Source organism: Drosophila obscura, unplaced genomic scaffold (genome assembly GCF_018151105.1).
Source record: "Drosophila obscura isolate BZ-5 IFL unplaced genomic scaffold, ASM1815110v1 contig_186, whole genome shotgun sequence".
Taxonomy (NCBI): Eukaryota; Metazoa; Arthropoda; class Insecta; order Diptera; family Drosophilidae; genus Drosophila; species Drosophila obscura.
Window position 1 is genome coordinate 7,608,672 of NW_024542774.1, and position 20,021 is coordinate 7,628,692.

At 45.5% G+C, this 20,021-nt stretch overlaps 3 protein-coding genes across 10 annotated transcripts; 1 reads left to right on the top strand and 2 right to left on the bottom strand.

Annotated features, from left to right (window-relative positions):
• Positions 1-22: 22 nt before the first annotated feature.
• Positions 23-7,894, bottom strand: LOC111076669 (EH domain-binding protein 1). Of its 5 annotated transcripts, none has more exons than XM_022370550.2 (14): positions 7,811-7,894; positions 6,752-7,026; positions 6,056-6,263; positions 5,817-5,998; positions 5,547-5,746; positions 4,392-5,148; positions 4,125-4,327; positions 3,652-4,064; positions 3,375-3,479; positions 2,910-3,242; positions 2,731-2,851; positions 1,502-1,598; positions 1,247-1,435; positions 23-1,180 (listed from the first exon to the last, which is right to left on the bottom strand). In XM_022370550.2, the coding sequence occupies exons 2-14, from the start codon at positions 6,853-6,855 to the stop codon at positions 1,099-1,101; spliced, it is 2,994 nt and encodes a 997-aa protein (XP_022226242.2). In that variant the 5' UTR covers positions 6,856-7,026; positions 7,811-7,894; the 3' UTR covers positions 23-1,098. The 5 variants fall into 5 exon arrangements, with proteins under 5 accessions (XP_022226242.2, XP_022226241.2, XP_022226240.2 ...); XM_022370549.2 differs by having other exon boundaries at positions 4,392-5,151; XM_022370548.2 differs by having other exon boundaries at positions 4,392-5,217.
• Positions 7,895-9,760: 1,866 nt separating this feature from the next.
• LOC111076696 (polyadenylate-binding protein-interacting protein 1) lies at positions 9,761-12,930 on the bottom strand. 4 transcript variants are annotated; one of them, XM_022370586.2, is made up of 4 exons: positions 12,836-12,930; positions 12,587-12,699; positions 11,423-12,330; positions 9,761-11,346 (listed from the first exon to the last, which is right to left on the bottom strand). In XM_022370586.2, exons 3-4 carry the CDS (start codon positions 12,302-12,304, stop codon positions 10,474-10,476), a joined length of 1,755 nt encoding a protein of 584 aa, XP_022226278.1. In that variant the 5' UTR covers positions 12,305-12,330; positions 12,587-12,699; positions 12,836-12,930; the 3' UTR covers positions 9,761-10,473. The 4 variants fall into 4 exon arrangements, with proteins under 4 accessions (XP_022226278.1, XP_022226277.1, XP_022226279.1 ...); XM_022370585.2 differs by having other exon boundaries at positions 12,808-12,915; XM_022370587.2 differs by lacking the exons at positions 12,587-12,699; positions 12,836-12,930 and adding an exon at positions 12,391-12,534 and having other exon boundaries at positions 11,423-11,602; positions 11,699-12,330.
• A 412-nt stretch (positions 12,931-13,342) lies between these two features.
• On the top strand, positions 13,343-19,705 carry LOC111076673. Its single transcript, XM_022370557.2, has 11 exons — positions 13,343-13,557; positions 14,315-14,737; positions 14,808-15,439; positions 15,509-15,632; positions 15,698-15,894; positions 15,977-16,224; positions 16,289-16,478; positions 16,544-18,224; positions 18,290-18,409; positions 18,470-18,616; positions 18,687-19,705. The coding sequence occupies exons 2-11, from the start codon at positions 14,357-14,359 to the stop codon at positions 19,401-19,403; spliced, it is 4,437 nt and encodes a 1,478-aa protein (XP_022226249.2). The 5' UTR covers positions 13,343-13,557; positions 14,315-14,356; the 3' UTR covers positions 19,404-19,705.
• Positions 19,706-20,021: the final 316 nt, after the last annotated feature.

Below are 20,021 nucleotides of genomic sequence, written 5' to 3' on the forward strand. Positions count from 1 at the left end.
TAAATAAATATTTACATATACATACTGACAAAAACAACAACACGCATATACGCATATTTATTCAGAAATGTTTTTTTGGGTTTATTTCGTACGACATCGACGCGTTGTCTATTCTTTATTAGCTAGGGGGTTTTCGGTTCCTTCGGTTTTGAACAGTTCTTTATATTGTACATACATTTGCTTGAAGGGGTCGGGGCAGGGGGGGGGGGGGCAACGTAAGGTAGTACATAATATAAGTATATAAGCCACCTTTAAATTATTATTAAAGCGCTTTGCCTTTGCCTTAAACTTAGAGCATACTCATGGTACATTATGGTATCATATCGTATGGATAAAAATCTAAATTAAATGGTAGGTAAGATACATAGTTCCCTTTCTTTTGCACAAAAGTAGTTCATAATAAATATAAATATATATATGTATATGTATGTATGTGTATGTAGGTGTATATGTATATTTTTGGATGAAGCGTTTCTTGTATTGGGGGGATAAATGCTACAGTAAAAATTATCGTAAAATTGCCTCTCCTCAGTTTTCTTCCGTTTAAGCGTTCAGGGAGGTGGGGTGAATGAATGATCGTCAGATGGCACAAACAACCAAACAAAGGAATTGAAAACAGAATTACAATCTCCAATGGGGAGGGGATATTTGTTCGTGATTTCAAATGGGAGTGCTCTTTTGCATTTGATGTTTCTTTCTGTTCAGTGTTTTTGAGTTATACTTCTTAGTTTGCTAACGGACGTTTTGATCATTATTTTTATTATTGAACTGTTTGCTTAAATACAAACGCGATTTCGTAGTGTCACAGAACTCTTTGTTTTTATAACCATATATTTGCCATTTGCCATGGCCAAGTGTGGGTCCATGCCATATTTGTGGTTCGCTTCAGTAGAAGTAAGAACGCGGCGCCGAACCACATAGCAGAGCCACATCGTGTGCCACTGAACAACAAACAAACATACATAGATAATATCTAACTAGTTACATAGATAAGATTGTGTGTGTTTGTTTGGGGTTTGGGTTTTGGGTTGTGGTTGTGTGTGTGTGTGGTACTCATAAGTATAATCTCCAGTCAAGTTTTCGTAAAATTTCGATTTTCTATTGTAGAACACATTTTTCCTTCCCACCGCTGATATCCACTTGCTCCAGTTCCCTGGCTATCTCGTGATCGTCTTCAATGCTACAAATAATAAATGAAAATTCTTTTGGGTTCTGTTATGGGGGAGAAGGAGGTGGCATAACTTACGCAATCTCCTGATTGTGCAGACGTTGAACCAACTGATCCCGCTTATCCACAATTGTAACCAGCTCCTCGAGCAGCAGTCGCTCCTTCTCGCGCTGCACCTCCGTCTTGCGCCAGTCCTCCACTGATTGGGCCGCTCGCAGTTCCTGATTGAGCATTGTAAACTTTCGCTCCAGATCTTTCTCTTGCTCGCTGTAAGTCCCATAAGAATGAGCAATGCATTCCGAGCAAAATATAGATAGATAGAGCCACACTCACAGTATATTCAATTGCATTTGCCGCCTGAGGAGCGCGTTCTTCTTGTTAACCAGCGTGAACCACTGCGATAACAGTTGCTCCTCCGTTTCCTCGGTTTCTGTGGGTGGGGAACGAACGAAACGTGTTAAGATTACAACGGCATGCACAAACACACACAAATGGTTTCTATAATCTATAAAATGCTAATTGTAGTTCAAAGTGTAGTTTAGTTTAGTCTAGGAAGTAGGACTCCTTCGGCGGTTTTCAAAAGCTGTGGCAGAGATGACAGACTCTGTGATTAGTGAGAATTAGTGAGACGTTCTTTAGGTAGAGCTTGGAGCTTCCTTCGAACAAAGTTAGACACAATCGGGAGCAGGTTTTTGTTTTGTTTTTTTAAGAACGGGTAAGCAAAAGGTAGGAACACACAAAACGAACAAACGGCAAACAACAAACAGCACAGAGCAGACAAGGATACAGCAGAAGGTACAGGGTATGAGCGATGCGATGCGATGCGTTGCGGTTTTAGGCTACGAAAACGGCGGCAGGCGTTGGTGAGGCGGCGGTTTGGGGGTGCTGTTGTAGTAGCAGCGCATGGCGGAAGCAGTTAGGAACTCAATGAATCTTAGTGGATGGACTGGCAGGCACTTTACCGCAATGGGTGCGAGAGTGGGATCGGCGGGAGCGCCGTTGATGGTGGCGCCGCTTGTGGCGATCCTGCTGCCGCCGAATGGAGGCCACATGTCCTGTGGCTGCCATGGCCAGGGCATCATCATCGTCGCTGCACACTGGCAGATTGTCATAGGAGGACTGCTGGGAGGACATGCCCGAGGCGGAACTGCTTAGCAGATGACTGTAGGGCACGACATGATGCACATGATGCGGTCGCGGCCGCAAGTGTTGATGTTCTTGATGGCATTCATGGGTTGTGGGGCTGGTCGATGGATGATGGTCTTTATTCACATTTACAAAACACGAATGGGAGCGGGGTCGCGCCCGCGGCCGTCTCAGTGCCTGGCCCTGGGTCAGCACCTCATCGTCCGAGATACAGGCGCTATCGCTGGAGGTTTCATCGTCATCGCTGGTTGTACCCGCTGGGGTACCCATACCCGCCCTCCCGCATGCTCCTCCACTACCGAACAAGCTCTCATCGTCGGAATCAAGCAGCTTAATGCGAATCACGTCACCACCACCAATACTATTTCGGATTAGCCTAAGGAACGGATTGCCGTTCCGATTGGTTCGATTATTACTTGGATTGCCGCCCATCACTGCGCGTAGCTTAGCCTCCAGACTGCTGGCCTTCTGGTCGATGGCCTCCTGCTCCCGCTCCAGTGCCTCCAGTTCGGACTCGATGTAGGATAGCTTTTCACCCTGCAGAAAAACAGTAGATGAGAACTTAACCGCTCAATGTAATCTTATGTTAGCTTACCCTCTTCTCGTGCTTTGGTGAGATGCGGTCCACAATCGCATTGAACGATTGCAGTGGACTGCCGTTGACGTTGACTCCCCCGGAGAGGGCATTGCTTAATCTATGACTAGGACTGATCTTGTTTCCCCCACTGCCTGGCTCCGAATCGTCCAACTTCTTCAGATTCTCGAAGTAGAACTCCTCGGAGCCGTTCTGAATGGGCGAAATGGTGCGCTCGGGCGAAAAATTGAAGCGCTTGGTCTTCGTGGGGCTGGTGGGACTGTCCATAGTTTTGGTTCGGGTCTCCAGTATCAGGCGACGTGCCTGCTCCCGCAACCGCTGCTGACGCTCCTCCTGCGAAAGCAAACAAGGGCGATAATTGTGTTAGCATTGATTGATTAGCTGGCAATTGCGATGCATGCAAGTGATAGGCTGCCGCTGGCGCTGCGGCCGGACTGTGTCTCTGGCAAAACGAAAGCTACTTACGTCGTTCGCATCGCCGCGATCGCCGCCGCTGCCGTTGGCCAACTTTAACTTTTCCATCATAAGCTTAGCTTTTTCACTCATTGCCTTGTGGCGCGTTAAAATTCGCTATAAAACAAACCAAAAGTAAAGCGAAAAAAAAGAAAACACAAAAAAAAACCAAATCATATTTACAGCAACGAAAAGCTTAACTACAACATGAAATCAATTCAAAAACTGCAACAAAACGAAGCACTGCGGAAGCTACAGCTACCATTTGGCTGCTGGCAGTTCTACTCACATTTGCCGCATGTGCATCCAGCACGGATAAAGCTGCGTTTTCCTTGCCCCCCACCTGCGCAGCGTTCATTGAACTCTCCTCGCCTTCATCCACAAACAGGGGCTGAGTCGGCGGTGACGTCAGGCATGACTGATTCGACTGATTCGTATGCTGCAATGCGTTGATCGAGTTTTTGTCCTTCGTGGGGGACAGCACTTTGCCCAGGATATTCTTCGAGTTGTACAGAATAAGGTTCTTCACATCCTTTTTGGTCTGCGGCGACATTTGCTGGGCCTTGTCCAATGAAAAGATTTCCTCGTCGAAGGAGTTCTGATGCAGCAGCTGCGTCTTTAGGTGCGAAAAGTTGAGGTTCTGCGACAAATTGTCCGACTTGTAATTGCCAATAACGTAGCTCGACTCGTCCGAGGTTGTGCCTGGCAAAAAAGGGACAGGGTAAAATTGATTCTTTATACGAATTTCATTAGTTTACTTACCGATTTGTTCGATTTGAAGCTGCTTGCCGGTAAAGTGCGCCCGCAACTGGTGCAGATATGTCATGACAGCAAGCTTATCCGGCACTGTTAGCAGATTCATGTCTCGCGGCTCAATGACACGGGGTATGCCCAGCGACTCGGCCGCATCGAAGGCAATGCGACAGTTGCCAACCACGTCGTGGGCACTCAGCTTGGACATGTCGCTGAGAAATGGTGACAGAAGATTAGCATGAACGTTGCAGGATCTCTGGCCAAAGAGAAACTCACATCAGATCCGGAACAAAATGATGAATGATGGCACAGAAGGCCATGCCGTTGCGCCAGCTGGTGGTTAGGTTTGTAACCTTAACATTTGGATAGTCTTTGGTAACTTCTTTGCACCACTCGAGCAGATCCTGGCCCGGGGTGTTCTCCTTTAGCACAATCTTCTCCACGGGCTTTAGGCTGTTCATCCCACCACCGCTCACTGCACTCGATTGCGATTGGACAGAATCATTAAGCGTTGGGGCGGGGGCAGGAGCCACTGGCTCGTAGCTCTTCTTCAGATTCAGGGGCTGCAGCTCGGCACGCTTTGCATTGGACGAGGCGGCATCCTTGCTGCTCCTTGTGGGCTCTGGTGGGGCTGCCACCGTGGCCGTGCTGCTGTTGTTAACGCTCTTCGAGGCGTCCTCCTTCTTGGGCTCAGCCGGCAGATCGACAACTGGCCTGTACTCCTCCTTCGCGTCGAAGTTTAAGGCCTTTCCCTTCTTTGCTTTCGCACTCTCCTTGGCAGTGGCTGCCTTTGGTTCCAGAGGTGTGGATGTGACCACCTTGGCGAAGCCTTCGCTGTGATTGTATCCCAGTGAGCCAGCGGGTGTCTTCTGCTGTTCCATTTGCCTGTGCTTTTCACCTGTGCCCCTGCTGGGCGTACTCTCCACCACTGGCTGCAGTCCGTTGGGCGTTTTGGAGCCCTCTTCGGCGGCAGCAGCAGCAGCAGAAGCTGCTGGCAATTCAAGCGTATGCGAAGCTTCCCGTTCGCCATCGGCTTCTAGTTCAAAATGCAATTGATTAAAGGACTCGGCCAATGGTGTGGGATCTTCAGATAACGAAGGTACTACACAGAGCAACAAACGGAAAATAAACGAAAAACGAATAACGAAATTTACATTTACATTTGCACGCACAAGAATACGAGAGTTGCGGGGTAATTCATTCAAGATACATGGTTTGTGTTTGTGTGTGTGTGGATTGGATAGAAAGGAAAGTAAATATTGTTTGAGTATGAGGAATTATTGTACAGATATGTGTCTACCACTAAGAGTTATATACTAAGTTGAATTAACATACTTAATCTAATCTAATCTGATTTGTACATTTGGAAATACATCGAAACATCAAGAGTGTTTGTGCATACAAAGGATGGGCATGGGAGACGACACTTACCACTTAGCGGCGTGGCCACATCTATGCAGCCATTGAGGCTCGTTGTCATCTGCTCCAGTTGATGGGTGAAATCGTACAGGTTGTCCGTGATTTCGCTGAAATTGTCAAGGTCCGGTATATCCTCCAGATCATCTAGCGGCGCCACATCACAGTTGTTGTTCACCGACATCATTGAGACAACGCTCTGCATGTCCTCATCTCTGTAAAACCCATACCCATCTGCATATAGTGGATTGGATCGCCGGATGTGTGGGGTGTCTGTGTACTCACGTTGCCTTGCCCTCTCGGAGGAACACACAGCTGATGGTTAGTTCCAGGCTGGCTGCGGTTATCTTCTTCGAGACCGGCTTAAGACTCAATGTAAAGCTCTGCTGAGTAGATTCGATGCTGGCGTACCTTCGCATATTGATGCTGGCGCTGGCCAGCACACGTTTCTTTCCCATGGGCGTGACCTAACAAGCAGAAAAGATGTAAGTAAAGTGTACTTTTTGGTTACATTGCTCACTCACATCTTCTATGACGAATGTCCAATCCTTATCCTCCAGCTCGTGAGTGCGGGGATCCTTGAACAGAGTGACGGATATGGTGTGATTGTCCGGCACTGGCCAGGATATATTGCCCAACAGGGGATTCATCATATCCGGCTCCCATGGTAAGGGTGCACTGGCCACGCGTCTCGATCTCCTTGTCCACACAATGGAGAGATTTGATGGCCGCCTTGAAAGATGATTATTAAATTATATATGTATGTATGGATTATCTGTTTCTGAGCAATCTGCAAGTGCCTTCAACTCGAATCTATTCTAAGAACATTCGCGGGTTTATTATACATTTCAATATGTATAAATGTATGTACAATTGAATGAATAACATTTTTTGTTCCCGGATAAAGACGAAATATTTACAAATACATATGTGGGCTCTTGACCGCTGATATGCCAACCCTCTTGTATACAGATCTGTACATATTCGTATATGCAAGTGATGATTAAACAGAGCAATCTGCATAAAAGAGTTTTGAATATCAACAGGAAGTGGGGCCATGTACGTGTATATAAGCACATACTATGTACATAAAGCTACTTTAAGAGCCACTTGAAAACGGGAAATTCCTCACTTTCGCCTGACCAGAATAGCTCTAAATACTTGAATCCCATGCATAGATATACCTACATACAGATACATATGTATCTCCTCTCACTTACCATTTAGCGGTGGTCTCCAGGTGCAGGTCGTGGTAGGATGCGGTGAACTGGAACTTTGCCGCTCGCTTAAAATTGCGCTGTAAACGCTTCCAGACACTGCCCATGACGACACTTGTGGGACGACCCTACGTGCGTTTTGTGGGGATGTTGAGGGGGGGTGGGAGCTTCTTGTATAAAAGTTATCTCCGCTTCGATTCTCGTTGTGGCTGACGACTTAAGTCTCTTAGTTCATTTTGTCGTCCTGTCATAAATCAGCTGCTGGTGCTGCAGTCGACCTTAAAAGCACAAGGGGGGCGCAATAATTGATTAGAATGTGCTTCAAACGCCTGGCACTAGGCTATGGATAATCTGGATTATATTTCTGGGTCGTTCATACAAAGAGAGTGCACTCTTCAGATACTTGAGAGATTTTTGCTTATAATTTTGCCTGCGACACTAGACCTGCCTAGACATGAGTCGCCACTAAAGCATTTTATTTAATCTATCATTTCTAAACACTTTTTCTTTTATTCTTTTAAGGATGTCGTCTCCTCTCGCTTTGTTGTCTGCAAAATACTCAAAAAATACACGCACACACACACACACAGAAGCACACACGGATACGCACGATTGTCCCTCCCACCCTCAGCACGCTATGTATCGTTTCGTAGTATTTGTTGTTTTGCCATTGCACTGTGTTTTTTTTGTGACCTTTAGTTGTCACTTTTGTCGCGTTTTTGTTGCTTTTCTTATAAATACTTTCGAGAATTACAGCTTATTGCTAGTTTTGTTTTTATCTATTAATGGCTGTGTGTATGTGTTTGTTTGCGTGCGTCGCTTTTGAGTGTATACCACACTAGCCAATCCAATATTTAGCAAAACTCTGTATCCCAAATATATGAATGTTTGTCTGTATATACATAAATAGCACCATTATGACGTCACTCTTGTTTTGGTCTCTGAATTATTTTCAAGGCCCTCTATACATCGATACGATACGTGCAACGACACTCTTCCTTGAGGTTTCGCGAGTGTACTTGACTTGCCTACGATCGGTTTTATCACACAACACAAACATACATTTAATTCTTTCCTGCTCGACTGTTTGTAAATACCGTAATATAGAGGTGTCAAACCATCGAGGGCACTATCGATAGTATCGATATTTTACTGCTAGCCTCTACTATCGACGGTTTTGCGACTATCATGATAGTATCGAGCTACAGTCGTTGCGCTTTTGATATGTTTGGATTGGCTGCTATAAAATACGAAGACACATTTGTAAGCAAATCGACAGGTGGCATCTAATTTTTACAATGGACAAGTTCCTAAAAGGTTTCAATGGATTTTTAATAATTATTTGAGCCCGATACTATCACAATAGTATCGATTGTTTTTTCAAAACATTCAACGTTGATATTCCTCGATTTTGATATTCCGTTTAATATTACTAGCTAGCTGGGACTCTCAGCCCTAAACAAATAATTTTATCAGATAGATACATTAATTTTGTTCAGGATTGACAAGTTTTCAGAAGTCTTTTTTATTGAATTGTTTACATAAAAAGGTTCAAACAAAAACAACATAAAACGAATGTGGCGTCGTTTTGTTGCGCTGCCAGACTCGTGCAATTCGTAGTTGCTGCGGGCTGCCATACCCTGATATTTTGTGATATGAAATTCGTCAATTTTGATATTCAGCTTAATATTACTAGATAGTTAGCCCTCTCAGCCCTAAAAAAAAAATTTTATCGAATTCCTCAATGAATTTTGTTTAGGATTGGCTAGTTTTCAGAACTATTTTTAATGGGATTGTTTAGATAATAGGGTTCAAACAAAAACGGCCAAAGCATAAAACGTAAATGTTGACTAAATGTGACGTCAGTGTTGCTGGTCAACAAAGTTTCTTCTATGCGTATTTACTTTTGTATACCTTATTTCTTTTGATTGATGTTAAATGTTTTGTTCCAAGCTCCATTGAAACATTATTTATGATTTTATCCTAGATTGACATGTTTTTCTCCTATAAATGCACATGTTTGTGTTTTATATATACATTTATCCCGGTTCTGATACCTATTATTGGAACCCGTGAGCTGCAAAATTTCGTTAATATATTGAAAACAGAGACTGAGTAGTTTCTGCATTAATTGGAGCCTGAAATTACAAACAATATCTCAAGTCCATAATATCCATTTTCCCAAGGTATGCAGATTGTTGCTCATCCCGTGCCAAAGTTGCACAACAGTGCTGCTACTTCATTCCCCATGTTGCTGAAATTTTTCCCATACAAATCAAATGCATCTTACGGGAACGTTTCTCACACCTGAAAAGAGAGCAAATTTTGAAAACCCACCAAGAATTGAGAGCGAATGTCAGTATTTTTTGTGCGCTAAATGAGTTTGGCGGTCATTTTCAAATGTATATACATATATGGAAAAATAAATAGTTTACTTGATTTGTTTTGTCGAGTGTGACTGGAACCTCAGAAACCTCAGAAGCCGAGAAAAAAAAATAGCTTAACCCCGCTCTATTTAATCAGGTTAGTAACCAGTAAATATAAACAAAAAAATATATAATAATTATTTGAGCCCGATACTATCACGATAGTATTGACTGTTTGTAAATACCGTCATATACTAAACAATTTATGAAATATACTAATTTATAAACCGATATACCCTAAATTATGAGTGACTAATCGAACTTAACTCACTTAGCCCCCATTAATTAAACAAGTGAAAAACTTGAGCTAGACAACGGAAAATAAATGATAACGAATTATCTTGTAAATTCTCCTTCCTTCTTACCTCAAAAAATATAAATATATAAATCTTTCAAGTCTAGTCTGGTAGGGACGCTGTCTGCAGGGCTGCAGACGCATAAAGTGGTATCGATAGTTGGAATGGTTAATTGATTTGCGCGCAAATAAACTGCGTTTCGTTAATTAATTTGGAAATTAAATAATTATATGTAGGTATTTAATAGCCAAATGTTTGTTTTAAACGCAATTCGATAATTTTTATTTATAATTAAATCATGGTTTCATTAATAATAATTACAATTATTTAAAAATTAGACGTGGCTGCTGCTGCATTTCGATTTGTATGATCAAGAGAATGTTGATTTAATTGAATGTGAAATTATTTTGTTTTTTTTTCTTGCATTTACTTCGTTTCGTTTTTGTTTTGCCGTTATAAGTCTACACATATGCTATGTAAGTGTGGGTGTACATATGTATGAGTCTTTGAGTGCAGCTGGGTGTTAGTGTGTGTGCTGTTGCAGCGGCGTGGCAGTGGCTTTCTATCGCGTTGTTATTTTTCTTCTTTGCAATTTAATTTAATTTCTTTTTCTTTCCAATAAACAAAAATAAAAAAGCACAAAAAAATGATAAGCTGATTAGTGAAGGGTGGGGGGTGTTTTGAAGGGCCGACGACCATGTGGCGAGGTACAGATACAAAAAAAATGCGTATCACAAAAATATGGTTAGAACAAAATGGTTATAAACATGTCATAGTGGTGCATGAAACGAAATATATCACAAACAATTCGCTATCAAATAATTTAAAAGATAATCACAATTGGTTCTGAACCATGCAACTGAAATTATCGATCCTACAACCGAGAAATGTGTTAAAAATGCTTTGTACATATATTAATTCGCTGCCGGGTGTTCGTGCATACACATGTACGAGTATATATATATACCTAGCTGCCACGCCATTAAACCACACAGATGCCCGTCTAAGTTTTGCGATTCGACTGGCCCTGGGCCTGCGCCTGCTGCTGTCCCTGCTTGCAGAAGTCCTTGTACGCGCGCTCGGTCTCCTCGTCCATTTCGGGATCGAGATCCAGGTCGCCGTCCCGTACATCGAACTCGTCGCCTTCACTGCCATTGGCATCGTCCTCGGCAGCAAGGAAGTCCGTCTCCTCGGCAGTCAGCTCATGGCCATCTGGGCCGTAGAAAACGGGCTCATCGCTGAGGCGCGGTGGCTCTGCCACAGTGTCCTCCTCGCCACCGAGGGCATTGGAGACCTTGCGGCCCCAATTGTTCTGCTGCAAGGCAATGACACTAGCGGCCATTGCATACTTGCCGGGGGATTTCAGTTCAATCTCTTTCAGAGCTGTGATTATAATCAGCATGTCTTTTGGGCAGTCGGCGGTGAGGTCGTAGCCGGCCAGCTTTAGGGTCTGACAAATGCAGCGCACGTTTTCTGCACTTTCGGAGGCCAGGAGCTTGGTCAGAGAGTACACAATGTTAACGGCAATGAGTTGGATACGGGCATCGTCGTCCCCACGGAGCTGCATGTACAGCTCGGCGAGGAAGAGCGCAGTCTCGCGCACCTTCTGCTGCTCGCCAGAAGTCATATACTTGGACACCTCCTCCTGGTGGTAGTCGAGCTTCAATTTGAGCAGAGTGTGGAATAGCGAGTCCGGCTTGGGGTTCAGCATATGCAACAAATTGTACAGCTTGGCCCCCATGTATCGGAAGTTTGGCTGCTCGATGGATTTCTCGAATATATCCTCCATGGCGATCGACAGCACGTAGTGGTTGTTCTCCATGCCGTCGAAAATGGTTAGGAAACGTGATGCGATTGTATCAAATTGGCCCGGATTCTGAAAGAACGATCAAATAGTAGTACGCGATTAGTGGGACAGATCCCAAATGAAACGGAATGCTGGCTGAACTCACCTGGTTAAGGCAATGTATCACTGTATCGAGATACTCCAATGCAATGGTAGCCATGTCCGGCTGCGACGCGGTCGACGACGACGAGGACGAGGCTGCTGCGGACGAAGTGGAGGCTTGCGGCTGCTGCTGCTGCTGTTGATTTTGGAAATACTGCTGCTGCTGCTGTTGTTGCTGCTGTTGCTGATGGTGTTGGAATGAATTATTTAAATGAGTGTAACGTTGGAATTTCCCGTGTTGATGTTGTGTGTTCTGTTGGTGTGGCAGTTGCTGCTGTACCTGCTGCTGATAGTAATTGCCCCCCATTGAGCCATTGTTCGAAGACTGCTGATTGGATATGTTCAGACGACTTTGGAGAGAATTCGGGAGATTTTGCATATCGTTCTTAAACTTTTGCTGATGCTGGTGGTGATGATGGTTATTGTAGTGTTGCTGATGCTGCTGATGATGGTGCTGCTGCTGGTGCTGATGATGATGCTTGAAGCCATTGACATAGCGTTGCTGCTGCTGCTGACCGTAAGGCGCTGATCCTCCGGGCTGGTGCTGCTGCTGATATTGCTGGTGTCGCTGTTGGGGCGCGACTGCCCTCGGTATAAAAATAGTGGCGGCCGCCGACAGTTTCGACGAGCCGTCAAAGCCGCTGGCCAGCTCAGACAAAGCCTGGGCCTGGGCCTGTGCGTAACCGACAGCCTGGCCAGGAGCGTACTCACTCTGGGCATAGCCCGCGGCTCCTCCATAATCGTTGAATAGGTGCGCCTGTTGGTCTAGGGGGATGGCGGCGCCATGGGCCAAGCCAGCGGCGGCGGCGGCGACATTGCCCCCGGTATTCGGTCGACGTAGTTGCTCATACTGGTCTTCGGGTTGGAAGGGTGCGCGGCATGACATAGCGATAGCGGCGTCGTTCTCGAAAACTATAAATAAAAAAACACAATCAGCTCTGAACACGTTTTAAACAGCACCAAACAAATCACATTCATGTTCCAAAGATGCGGTTACGTCGACGCCGAGCGCCGACGCCAATTCCGCCACAATTGCGGACATTTTGTTTCTTCGCTAGGTGATTTTTTTTTTTTAAGCACAAAGAATCGTCTTCTTATATTTGCTTTACTGACTTGCACTGACCCACAATACTTTCTGACACTGATGCTTGACTTTTTCAATGCCTACCTTAATTTGATCAAAATTATACGTATACGTCGCTCGTTTTTTTTTTTCGTCTTGCTTGCGTTGTCACCTTTGCTTTGCTGTCTTTCAACTTTCGCTTGCTCGTGTCTCCGTGTCTGTCGGAAATAGATTAATGGCCGATAAGTTCACGTGTTTTTACTATGCATAACTTGAGATGCGTGATGCTAATATTAAATTATTTGTTGTCTCTATACTTTACCCACCAATTATTTCTTTGGAAAAGATAATTACCAATTTCGCCTTTTCACTGTCGGGTGCAGTGTAATCTGGGGAGAGATATCAACATATCGATATATATCTTTGTTGATAATATATTTGTTGGTGATAGTTTTTTGGACTGGCGAAAGTTTTTGGAAAATGGCTATTTCTGTGGGATATAATATTCAAGGGAAGTACTTTTCTGAATTCTGTGAAAAATTACACTACTTTGCTGTTGTTTCATGTTGTTAATAAAAAATAAACGAGTATTTTGATTTTTATCGATGGCCAGGGTAAGCTGCAAGAAATATCGGTACTTTTGTGCGATAAATAGAACGAATTCGGCGGTAATTTAAAAATAACAATAACATTCAATTTTGTGCCATTGAGGGATATGTCCCAGTACAGCATCGAATTCCTGATGTTTTTAGATACAAATTAATTTAAATTCAAATCTTTTATATTTGCTATCGAGATTGGTCGTTTCGAGTATTTATTCGCCCCCACTAGACGGTCACACTAGACAGTGTTGTTGTTGTGCTTCATGTGCGCAATTTTTTTGTGCAATTTTATTTTTTTTTAATCTTGTCGCAATTCTCGTAGTGTGTGATAACTAAGACAATGTGAAACACAAAAGAACGCAGAACTCGTTCAGCCGATGTCTCAACTAGCATAAGATAAAGTGCAATACATACGTATAGAATTATTTCTCTTTTAATGTAAGGACAACGGTTTCGTTATAAATAAACACAAACGTAAGTATTAGTGTGTGGCATTCGTTCGTATATATGTATAGGCAGGTTGCAGGTGCAAATGCACTGGTATTGTGCAGTATAATTGTTCTACTAGTGCCAAAAATCTAAAATATAATTTATTTACGCGTATTACTAACACCATACCCCGTACCTCTCCCCCTCCTGTGTGCATACGTGGTTGTTTTTCACCCCGCTTCTTTTGTGTTTTGTTTCTCTTTTCATAAATTCAAGGCATTGTGACTCAAGAGCGTGCGCACACACACACACACACTCAAACACAATTACTCCAAGTTCATTCACTTGTATCGTATCTCTCTTGTTATGCTTAAGTAAAGCCACATTTTATCTGCACAACCAGCCAGGCTTCCACTCGCATTCGGGATTCCCGGGTATGAGTCACCTGTCGTCGATTTGGCGGGAACAGATAGTTCGACCGATAGTTTTAATCAAAGAGTTAATTTAATAAGTAAATATAGTTTAGTGTCCGAGTTTGGAGACGAGACATTGCACAGATTCTAACTAGAATTTCCTTTTATGATCGTGTGTTGCTATTTATCACGAATTCCGAATCTTTTCGAGTTGAACAAGTTTTTTTTTCTGATTTCCTTGACGAGCAGCACACAGAAGGAGCAGTCATGGCCCACGATCGGTACACGTATCTAATTTCACCATTCTCTGATAGTTTTGGATACTCTGTTTTTCGTTTAAGTGGGTCAAGACTTGTGGACAAAGAGTAACAACACAATTTTTATTGCAGTCTATTTTTATAAACACCACAATAGACACTGATTTGAATGAGATGCATTACCATTACAAGGACATATTGTCCGTGTTTTTGGACGCCTTCATCGAGGACTTTGACTGCAAGGATGTGGAGGACTCGCTGCGCTCAATACTAAGCAAACGGGAAATCGACTTCATCCTCGCATCGAATCAAACGAATGTCGGCATCTACCTTTTATTTTGGAAGCTGCTCGAGAAGCCCGAGATCATCGTTCAGAGGTTCGTCGAGGAGGTTCTCAACAATCGCGATGGGGCCAACTATGAATTCCTGATGACGCCCATCAAGGCCGAGTATCTGCAGCCGAGCCCCAACACCATGCTGTACGTAGAGCAGCGGGATCGCCTGTTCAATGACAACCAGGTCTTTTCCAAGTACAATGTGCCGCGCCTGAAACCGGTAAGATATTCGATTAATAAAATGTTTAAACTTTAAATTGTTTTTCAATATATGTACGTTCTGTGGACAGTATCTGGACTTGACCAAGGCTCTGTTGGAGCTGAGGCCAGCCAAGAATGTCCTCGTCGATGGCCCACTGGGCTCCGGCAAGCAGTGGCTTGTGCTCGACGTATGCTGCTCGTACAAGGTGCAGCAGAAGATGGACTTTAAGATATTCTGGCTGAACGTTAAGAACTGCAACAGCCCCGAGGCAGATCTCGAAATGCTACTCACACTACTCCACCAGATCGAGCCGAATTGGAGCGGCCGATGTGACTCTGGCACCTGGAACATCATGCAACGCATTGACAGCGTGAAAGTCGAACTGCGGCGCCTGCTCAAGAGCAAACCATACGAAAACTGTCTGCTGGTGCTGCGCAATGTGCAGAGCGTTCGTACCTGGAAGGCGTTCAATGTCGGCTGCAAGATACTCCTGACCACACGCTACAAATGCGTCACCGATTACCTGTCCGCGGCGACCACCAAGCATGTGCCGCTAAAGGATGCCCTCACGGAGCACGAGGCCGAGTCGTTAATTGTCAAGTATCTCCACTGCAGGCCAGAGGATCTGCCCCGGGAATTGGCGACGACAAATCCACGCAACCTGAGCATTATGGCGGAGAGCATACGCGACGGCCTGGCCACGTGGGATAATTGGAAAGAGTGAGTGTGGCAAAATATAATGAAATTCCCTTTTTACAATCGCTTAAATATCTTTTTTTTTCCTCGCAGTGTGAACTGCAATAAACTGACGAGCATTATCGAGAGCTCACTGAAGGTACTGGAGCCGTTTATAAATAGGAATATGTTCGATAACCTCTTCATTTTCCCTGCATCGGCCCGCATACCCATCCATGTGAGTGTCTTGTTTGGTTCCATTGGAAATAAATGATCTAATCTTGAATCTTTATTCGCATGCAGCTCCTATCTCTGGTTTGGTCGGACGATAAATCAGATAGCGACGATCCGATGGTGGTGGTGAATAAGTTGCACAGATACTCCTTGGTGGAGAAGCAGACCCATGACTCGACCATAAGTATACCCGCGATATACTCGGAGTTGAAACTTGAGGTGGATAACGCTGCTGCACTCCACCAACGAATCGTTGATCATTACAAGTGCGTATTATATTGAGTCCCTGATTTCCATAGAGTATTCCATTTACAATCCAAAATTCTATTCTGTTTCTTGCGGCGTCAGCATCACAAAGGCATTCGACGATGATGACGATCTGACGGTGCCCTACCTGGATAGCTATTTCTATTGCCATATTGGCCATCATCTGACCCAATTGAAGCACGCCGAGAGCGTGGCTCTGTTCCGCAAGATATTTCTTGACTTTCGATTTCTTGAGCAAAAGATACGACACGATACGACAGCATGGAATGCCAGTGGCTCGATACTGAACACTTTGCAACAATTGAAATTCTACAGATCCTTCATAGTCGGTATGCATTCCCTTCGTTCCTGAAATGTGCATTAAGTTAACCCCATTTTGGTGCTGCCATCTAGACAATGATCCCAAGTTTGGGCGCCTGGTGAATGCTCTACTGGATTTCTTGCCAAAGATTGAGGAGAATCTCATACGCTCCAAGTTTACGCGCCTGCTGCGCATTGCTCTGATGGACGAGGAGGAGGCCATTTACGCGGAGGCCTACCGACAGGTGCAGCGTTTCGGCGATCAAGTTTGGTTCACAGAGCAGTAAGTAAATGGTTTTTTGCTCGTAATTAAACTACTACAATCACGGCTTAACATTCCTTTTGTAGTGGTCGCTTTCATCAGCATCGGCAGATCATCAACCTGGGGGAGAATGAGGTTCAACACGCGCTATACCTGAACAATGACTTCTGCCTGATGGCTCTGGCCAGCAATCAAATGCTGCTGACCGACGTTTCACTGGAGGCGGAGGACACGTATCTGCTGAAGGATGACAACGACAGCAGCAACATCCTGAAAATGGCCGTGTTCAATCAACAGAAGCACCTGCTCACGCACCACAGCAATGGCAGTGTGAAGCTCTGGTCGCTGTGGGCCGAGTGCTTTGGCCGGCGACACAGCAGCGGAAGTCGCCAGCGTGTACGGCCGCCACACCTTGCCCATTTGCGGAAGTATGCGGCGACGCGTTCGTACAAGCAGCTGGTGAATGGCGTTGCCAAGCGCGCCATGAACAGCTACCAGAGCATTGACCAGAACATTGTGGCGTTCCACCTGAACGAGGAGGCAACAGTGGGCGACGCAAAGATTCAGCTGCATGTGGTCTTCAGCAACGGCGACGTCTGCATCTGTGAGTGGGATGACAGGGACCACGTGTTCAAGTCCTCCAATACGCCCACCCTCAAGACGAATCAGCTTCAAGTGCGCTGCTTCGTTCAGGTGCTGAACCGCTACTATGTCATGTGCACCGCCGACTGCACGCTCACCGTTTGGGATCTGCAAAACGGATCGGGGGACAAGCCAGAGCTCAGTGGCTACGATGTCCACAACGACCCACCGCTGGCGATTGAAGCCTACACCGAACGCAGACAGCACTCGACGCTGCTGCTAATTCACAGGTACAGCGTGTGGCGGCTGACATTTGAGCCTGGCGACTATCAGCAGCCTCTGGTGCGGCTCCAGTCGGAGCCTGTGCAGCTGCCGGACAGGAGTTACATTAACTGCGCCAAGGGATCAGCAGATGGCCGCTATCTGATCCTGGGCACATCGGCGGGCCTCATTGTGTACGACATCAAGATGTCCGATCCGGTGCTGCGCAGCAATGTTAGCGAGCACATCGAGTGCGTGGACATTTATGAGCTGTACGATCCCATTTACAAGTACATTGTACTTTGTGGGGCCAAGGGCAAACGGCTGCTGCACGTCCACACTCTGCGCAGCATGGATTCGGGTATTACGTGGGTCCACAACGTGGACGAGACAAGGGGCATGACACGGGCTTGCCTCGAGCCCAATGTCTATCTGCGCTCGCTGCTGGACATGACCAGCAGGCGGTCTCAACTGCTGGCCGTGGACTCCAAGGAGCGTATCCATCAGATTGAGACCACTGCAGATCCAAGTGCACGCCGAAGGTCCAGTATTTCGTCCTGGTCAACGATCACACCCACGCATGCGGCCAGCAAAACGCGCATTACCGCAATATCCGCCCACGACGATGATCACATATTTGTCGGTTACATGGACGGGGTGATCATCGATGTGAACCGGGATGCGGTGCTGCCCCAACAGTTTATTACGGATCGCATTGACTACCTCAAGCAGATCAACTCCCAGCTGCTGGTGGCATCGGCACACGGTCCATGCAAAACTGTGATATTCCAGCTACAGCCAGAGAGGCCAGTGGCTGGCAACGGCTCGCCAGTGGATTGGCCGCTCTACTTGGAGCTGGACACCAAGTATTCCTGTCTTCTGGGTGGAAAGTTTCTGCTCTTGTTCTCCCAGCACGGTGTATTTGTAAGTGCAGGCGTATTCTATTCGAGACTGAATGATTCCCTGACTATTTAAACTGTTTATTCCAGCAATTGGACTTATCCAATCCGATGGCACGCATCGCACTGGAGGAGTCTGACGAAAAACTTGTTGGCTTCGACCTGAAGAACGGTCTCCTCTTTCTGGCCTTCGGGAACAACACCATTGAGGTGAGTGCGACACATGCTAAAAACTCCAACAAAACTAAAAGTAAATGCCGCGCCCTATAGGTTTCCCGATTCAGCTTCACCGACACGGCACTTAGGAACGATATCATCTGCAGCAAACGGATCACAGAGGAGGCAAAAATTAGTTATCTGATTGCCACAGATGACGCTAGTCTGTTTGCGCTGGGCTTCGAGAGTGCCATGATCGAGGTGGGACACAGATAATGTTTCTTTCTTATATTTCCATTATTTATAATCCATTTAATGTGTGCACCAACAGCTTTACTCCCTGGCAGGATCTGCCATTCAGCTGGTCTACAGCATAAAGGGAGTGCACGAGCATTGCATCAGACAGCTACGCTTCTCGCCCTGCAAACTGCTGCTCGTTAGCTGTGCGGAGCAGCTGTGCTTCTGGAACGTCACCTACATGCGGAACAACCAGGTTGAGCAGCGGGCCATACGACGCAGCCGACGCCACAGGCAGCACAGTGTCACGCATGAGGATGCTGTCGATGCGGCTCCCATTGTTTCGGACATGTCGGAGTTAGAGCCGCCGCCATTTGTTGCCTATTCGAGGCAGCCCGTTCGGGACACCCAGCCGGAGTCAGAACTGTGGCGGAACAAGCGGGGAAACGCCATCCGGCCGGAGCTGCTGGCTTGCATCAAGTTTGTGGGCAACGAGGCCAAACAGTTCTTCACCGACGCCAAGTTCTCGCAGTTCTATGCGATAGACGACGAGGGCGTCTACTACCACTTGCAACTTCTGCAGGCAAAGCACCCGCCGAGTGGTTCCACGTCGGACCTGGAGATAGCTGAACGGCTCGCAAGCGAGATGCAGTATGCGAATCTGGCGGACATTCGAATAATTGACCCCACATTGACAATTGGTGATGGCATTGATGACCCCGGAGCTGATGTCGTCGGAGATTTCCAGCCGGAGCCTAGCACAACGGGCCTGGCCGATACGCCGCTGGCTGTCGACGAGTGCAGCTCATGACGCCAGTCGTGCGCCGCTTTCCGGCGCACGGATGAGGGCAATGGACACTTCCATTATGCATTTATAGCATTAATTCTCTCTTACTTATTTGCAATGGTATTTTACTGCCTCAACAATGACGATGTGTCATAGTGTTTACATGTACATACATACATACATACACAAAAATGTATTGCTAGGGCACTGGGAAAGGGCTTCTAGTTTGCACGCAATATCTCAGGAGGACAATGCCCTACTATTGTTTGGCAAACGACCCGCGCCCCAATGTCTGCGTCACAAAAAAAATACACAGTTTACGATACACACGAATAGTCTGGTATTTATTTTGGCTTTGTGCACCATATCGGGGGGGGTTGAATTTATTCTGTTTTTGATAAATCTGTTTATTTAGAATGAAAGATATGAAAACTATGTATAATTGCGAAATTGTAGCTGTTTCTGTTCAAATCATTTATGGTTGCCAGACTCAGCATATTCCGGAAGAGGCCATTATTTTTCAGATTTTTTCAATACAGACCTTTATTTGAAATTCAACGTTAATTTAGATAATAAGTATCGATAGTACACAGAGTAGTGGTACTTTTAGACTAGACTTAAAGTCGAACTGGTAGCAGCGAA

Coding starts and splice junctions, on each gene's coding strand:
- LOC111076669 (XM_022370546.2), bottom strand. CDS start 6,855: ATGGGCAGTGTCTGGAAGCGTTTACAGCGCAATTTTAAGCGAGCGGCA. Junction 2,852..2,909: donor CACCAAAGCACGAGAAGAGG/GTAAGCTAACAT, acceptor GTTTTTCTGCAG/GGTGAAAAGCTATCCTACAT. Junction 1,436..1,501: donor CAAATGCAATTGAATATACT/GTGAGTGTGGCT, acceptor TGGGACTTACAG/CGAGCAAGAGAAAGATCTGG.
- LOC111076696 (XM_022370584.2), bottom strand. CDS start 12,460: ATGTCCGCAATTGTGGCGGAATTGGCGTCGGCGCTCGGCGTCGACGTA. Junction 12,331..12,390: donor CGCATCTTTGGAACATGAAT/GTGATTTGTTTG, acceptor TTTTATTTATAG/TTTTCGAGAACGACGCCGCT. Junction 11,347..11,422: donor TGATACATTGCCTTAACCAG/GTGAGTTCAGCC, acceptor TCGTTCTTTCAG/AATCCGGGCCAATTTGATAC.
- LOC111076673 (XM_022370557.2), top strand. CDS start 14,357: ATGCATTACCATTACAAGGACATATTGTCCGTGTTTTTGGACGCCTTC. Junction 14,738..14,807: donor ATGTGCCGCGCCTGAAACCG/GTAAGATATTCG, acceptor TTCTGTGGACAG/TATCTGGACTTGACCAAGGC. Junction 16,479..16,543: donor CAAGTTTGGTTCACAGAGCA/GTAAGTAAATGG, acceptor TTCCTTTTGTAG/TGGTCGCTTTCATCAGCATC.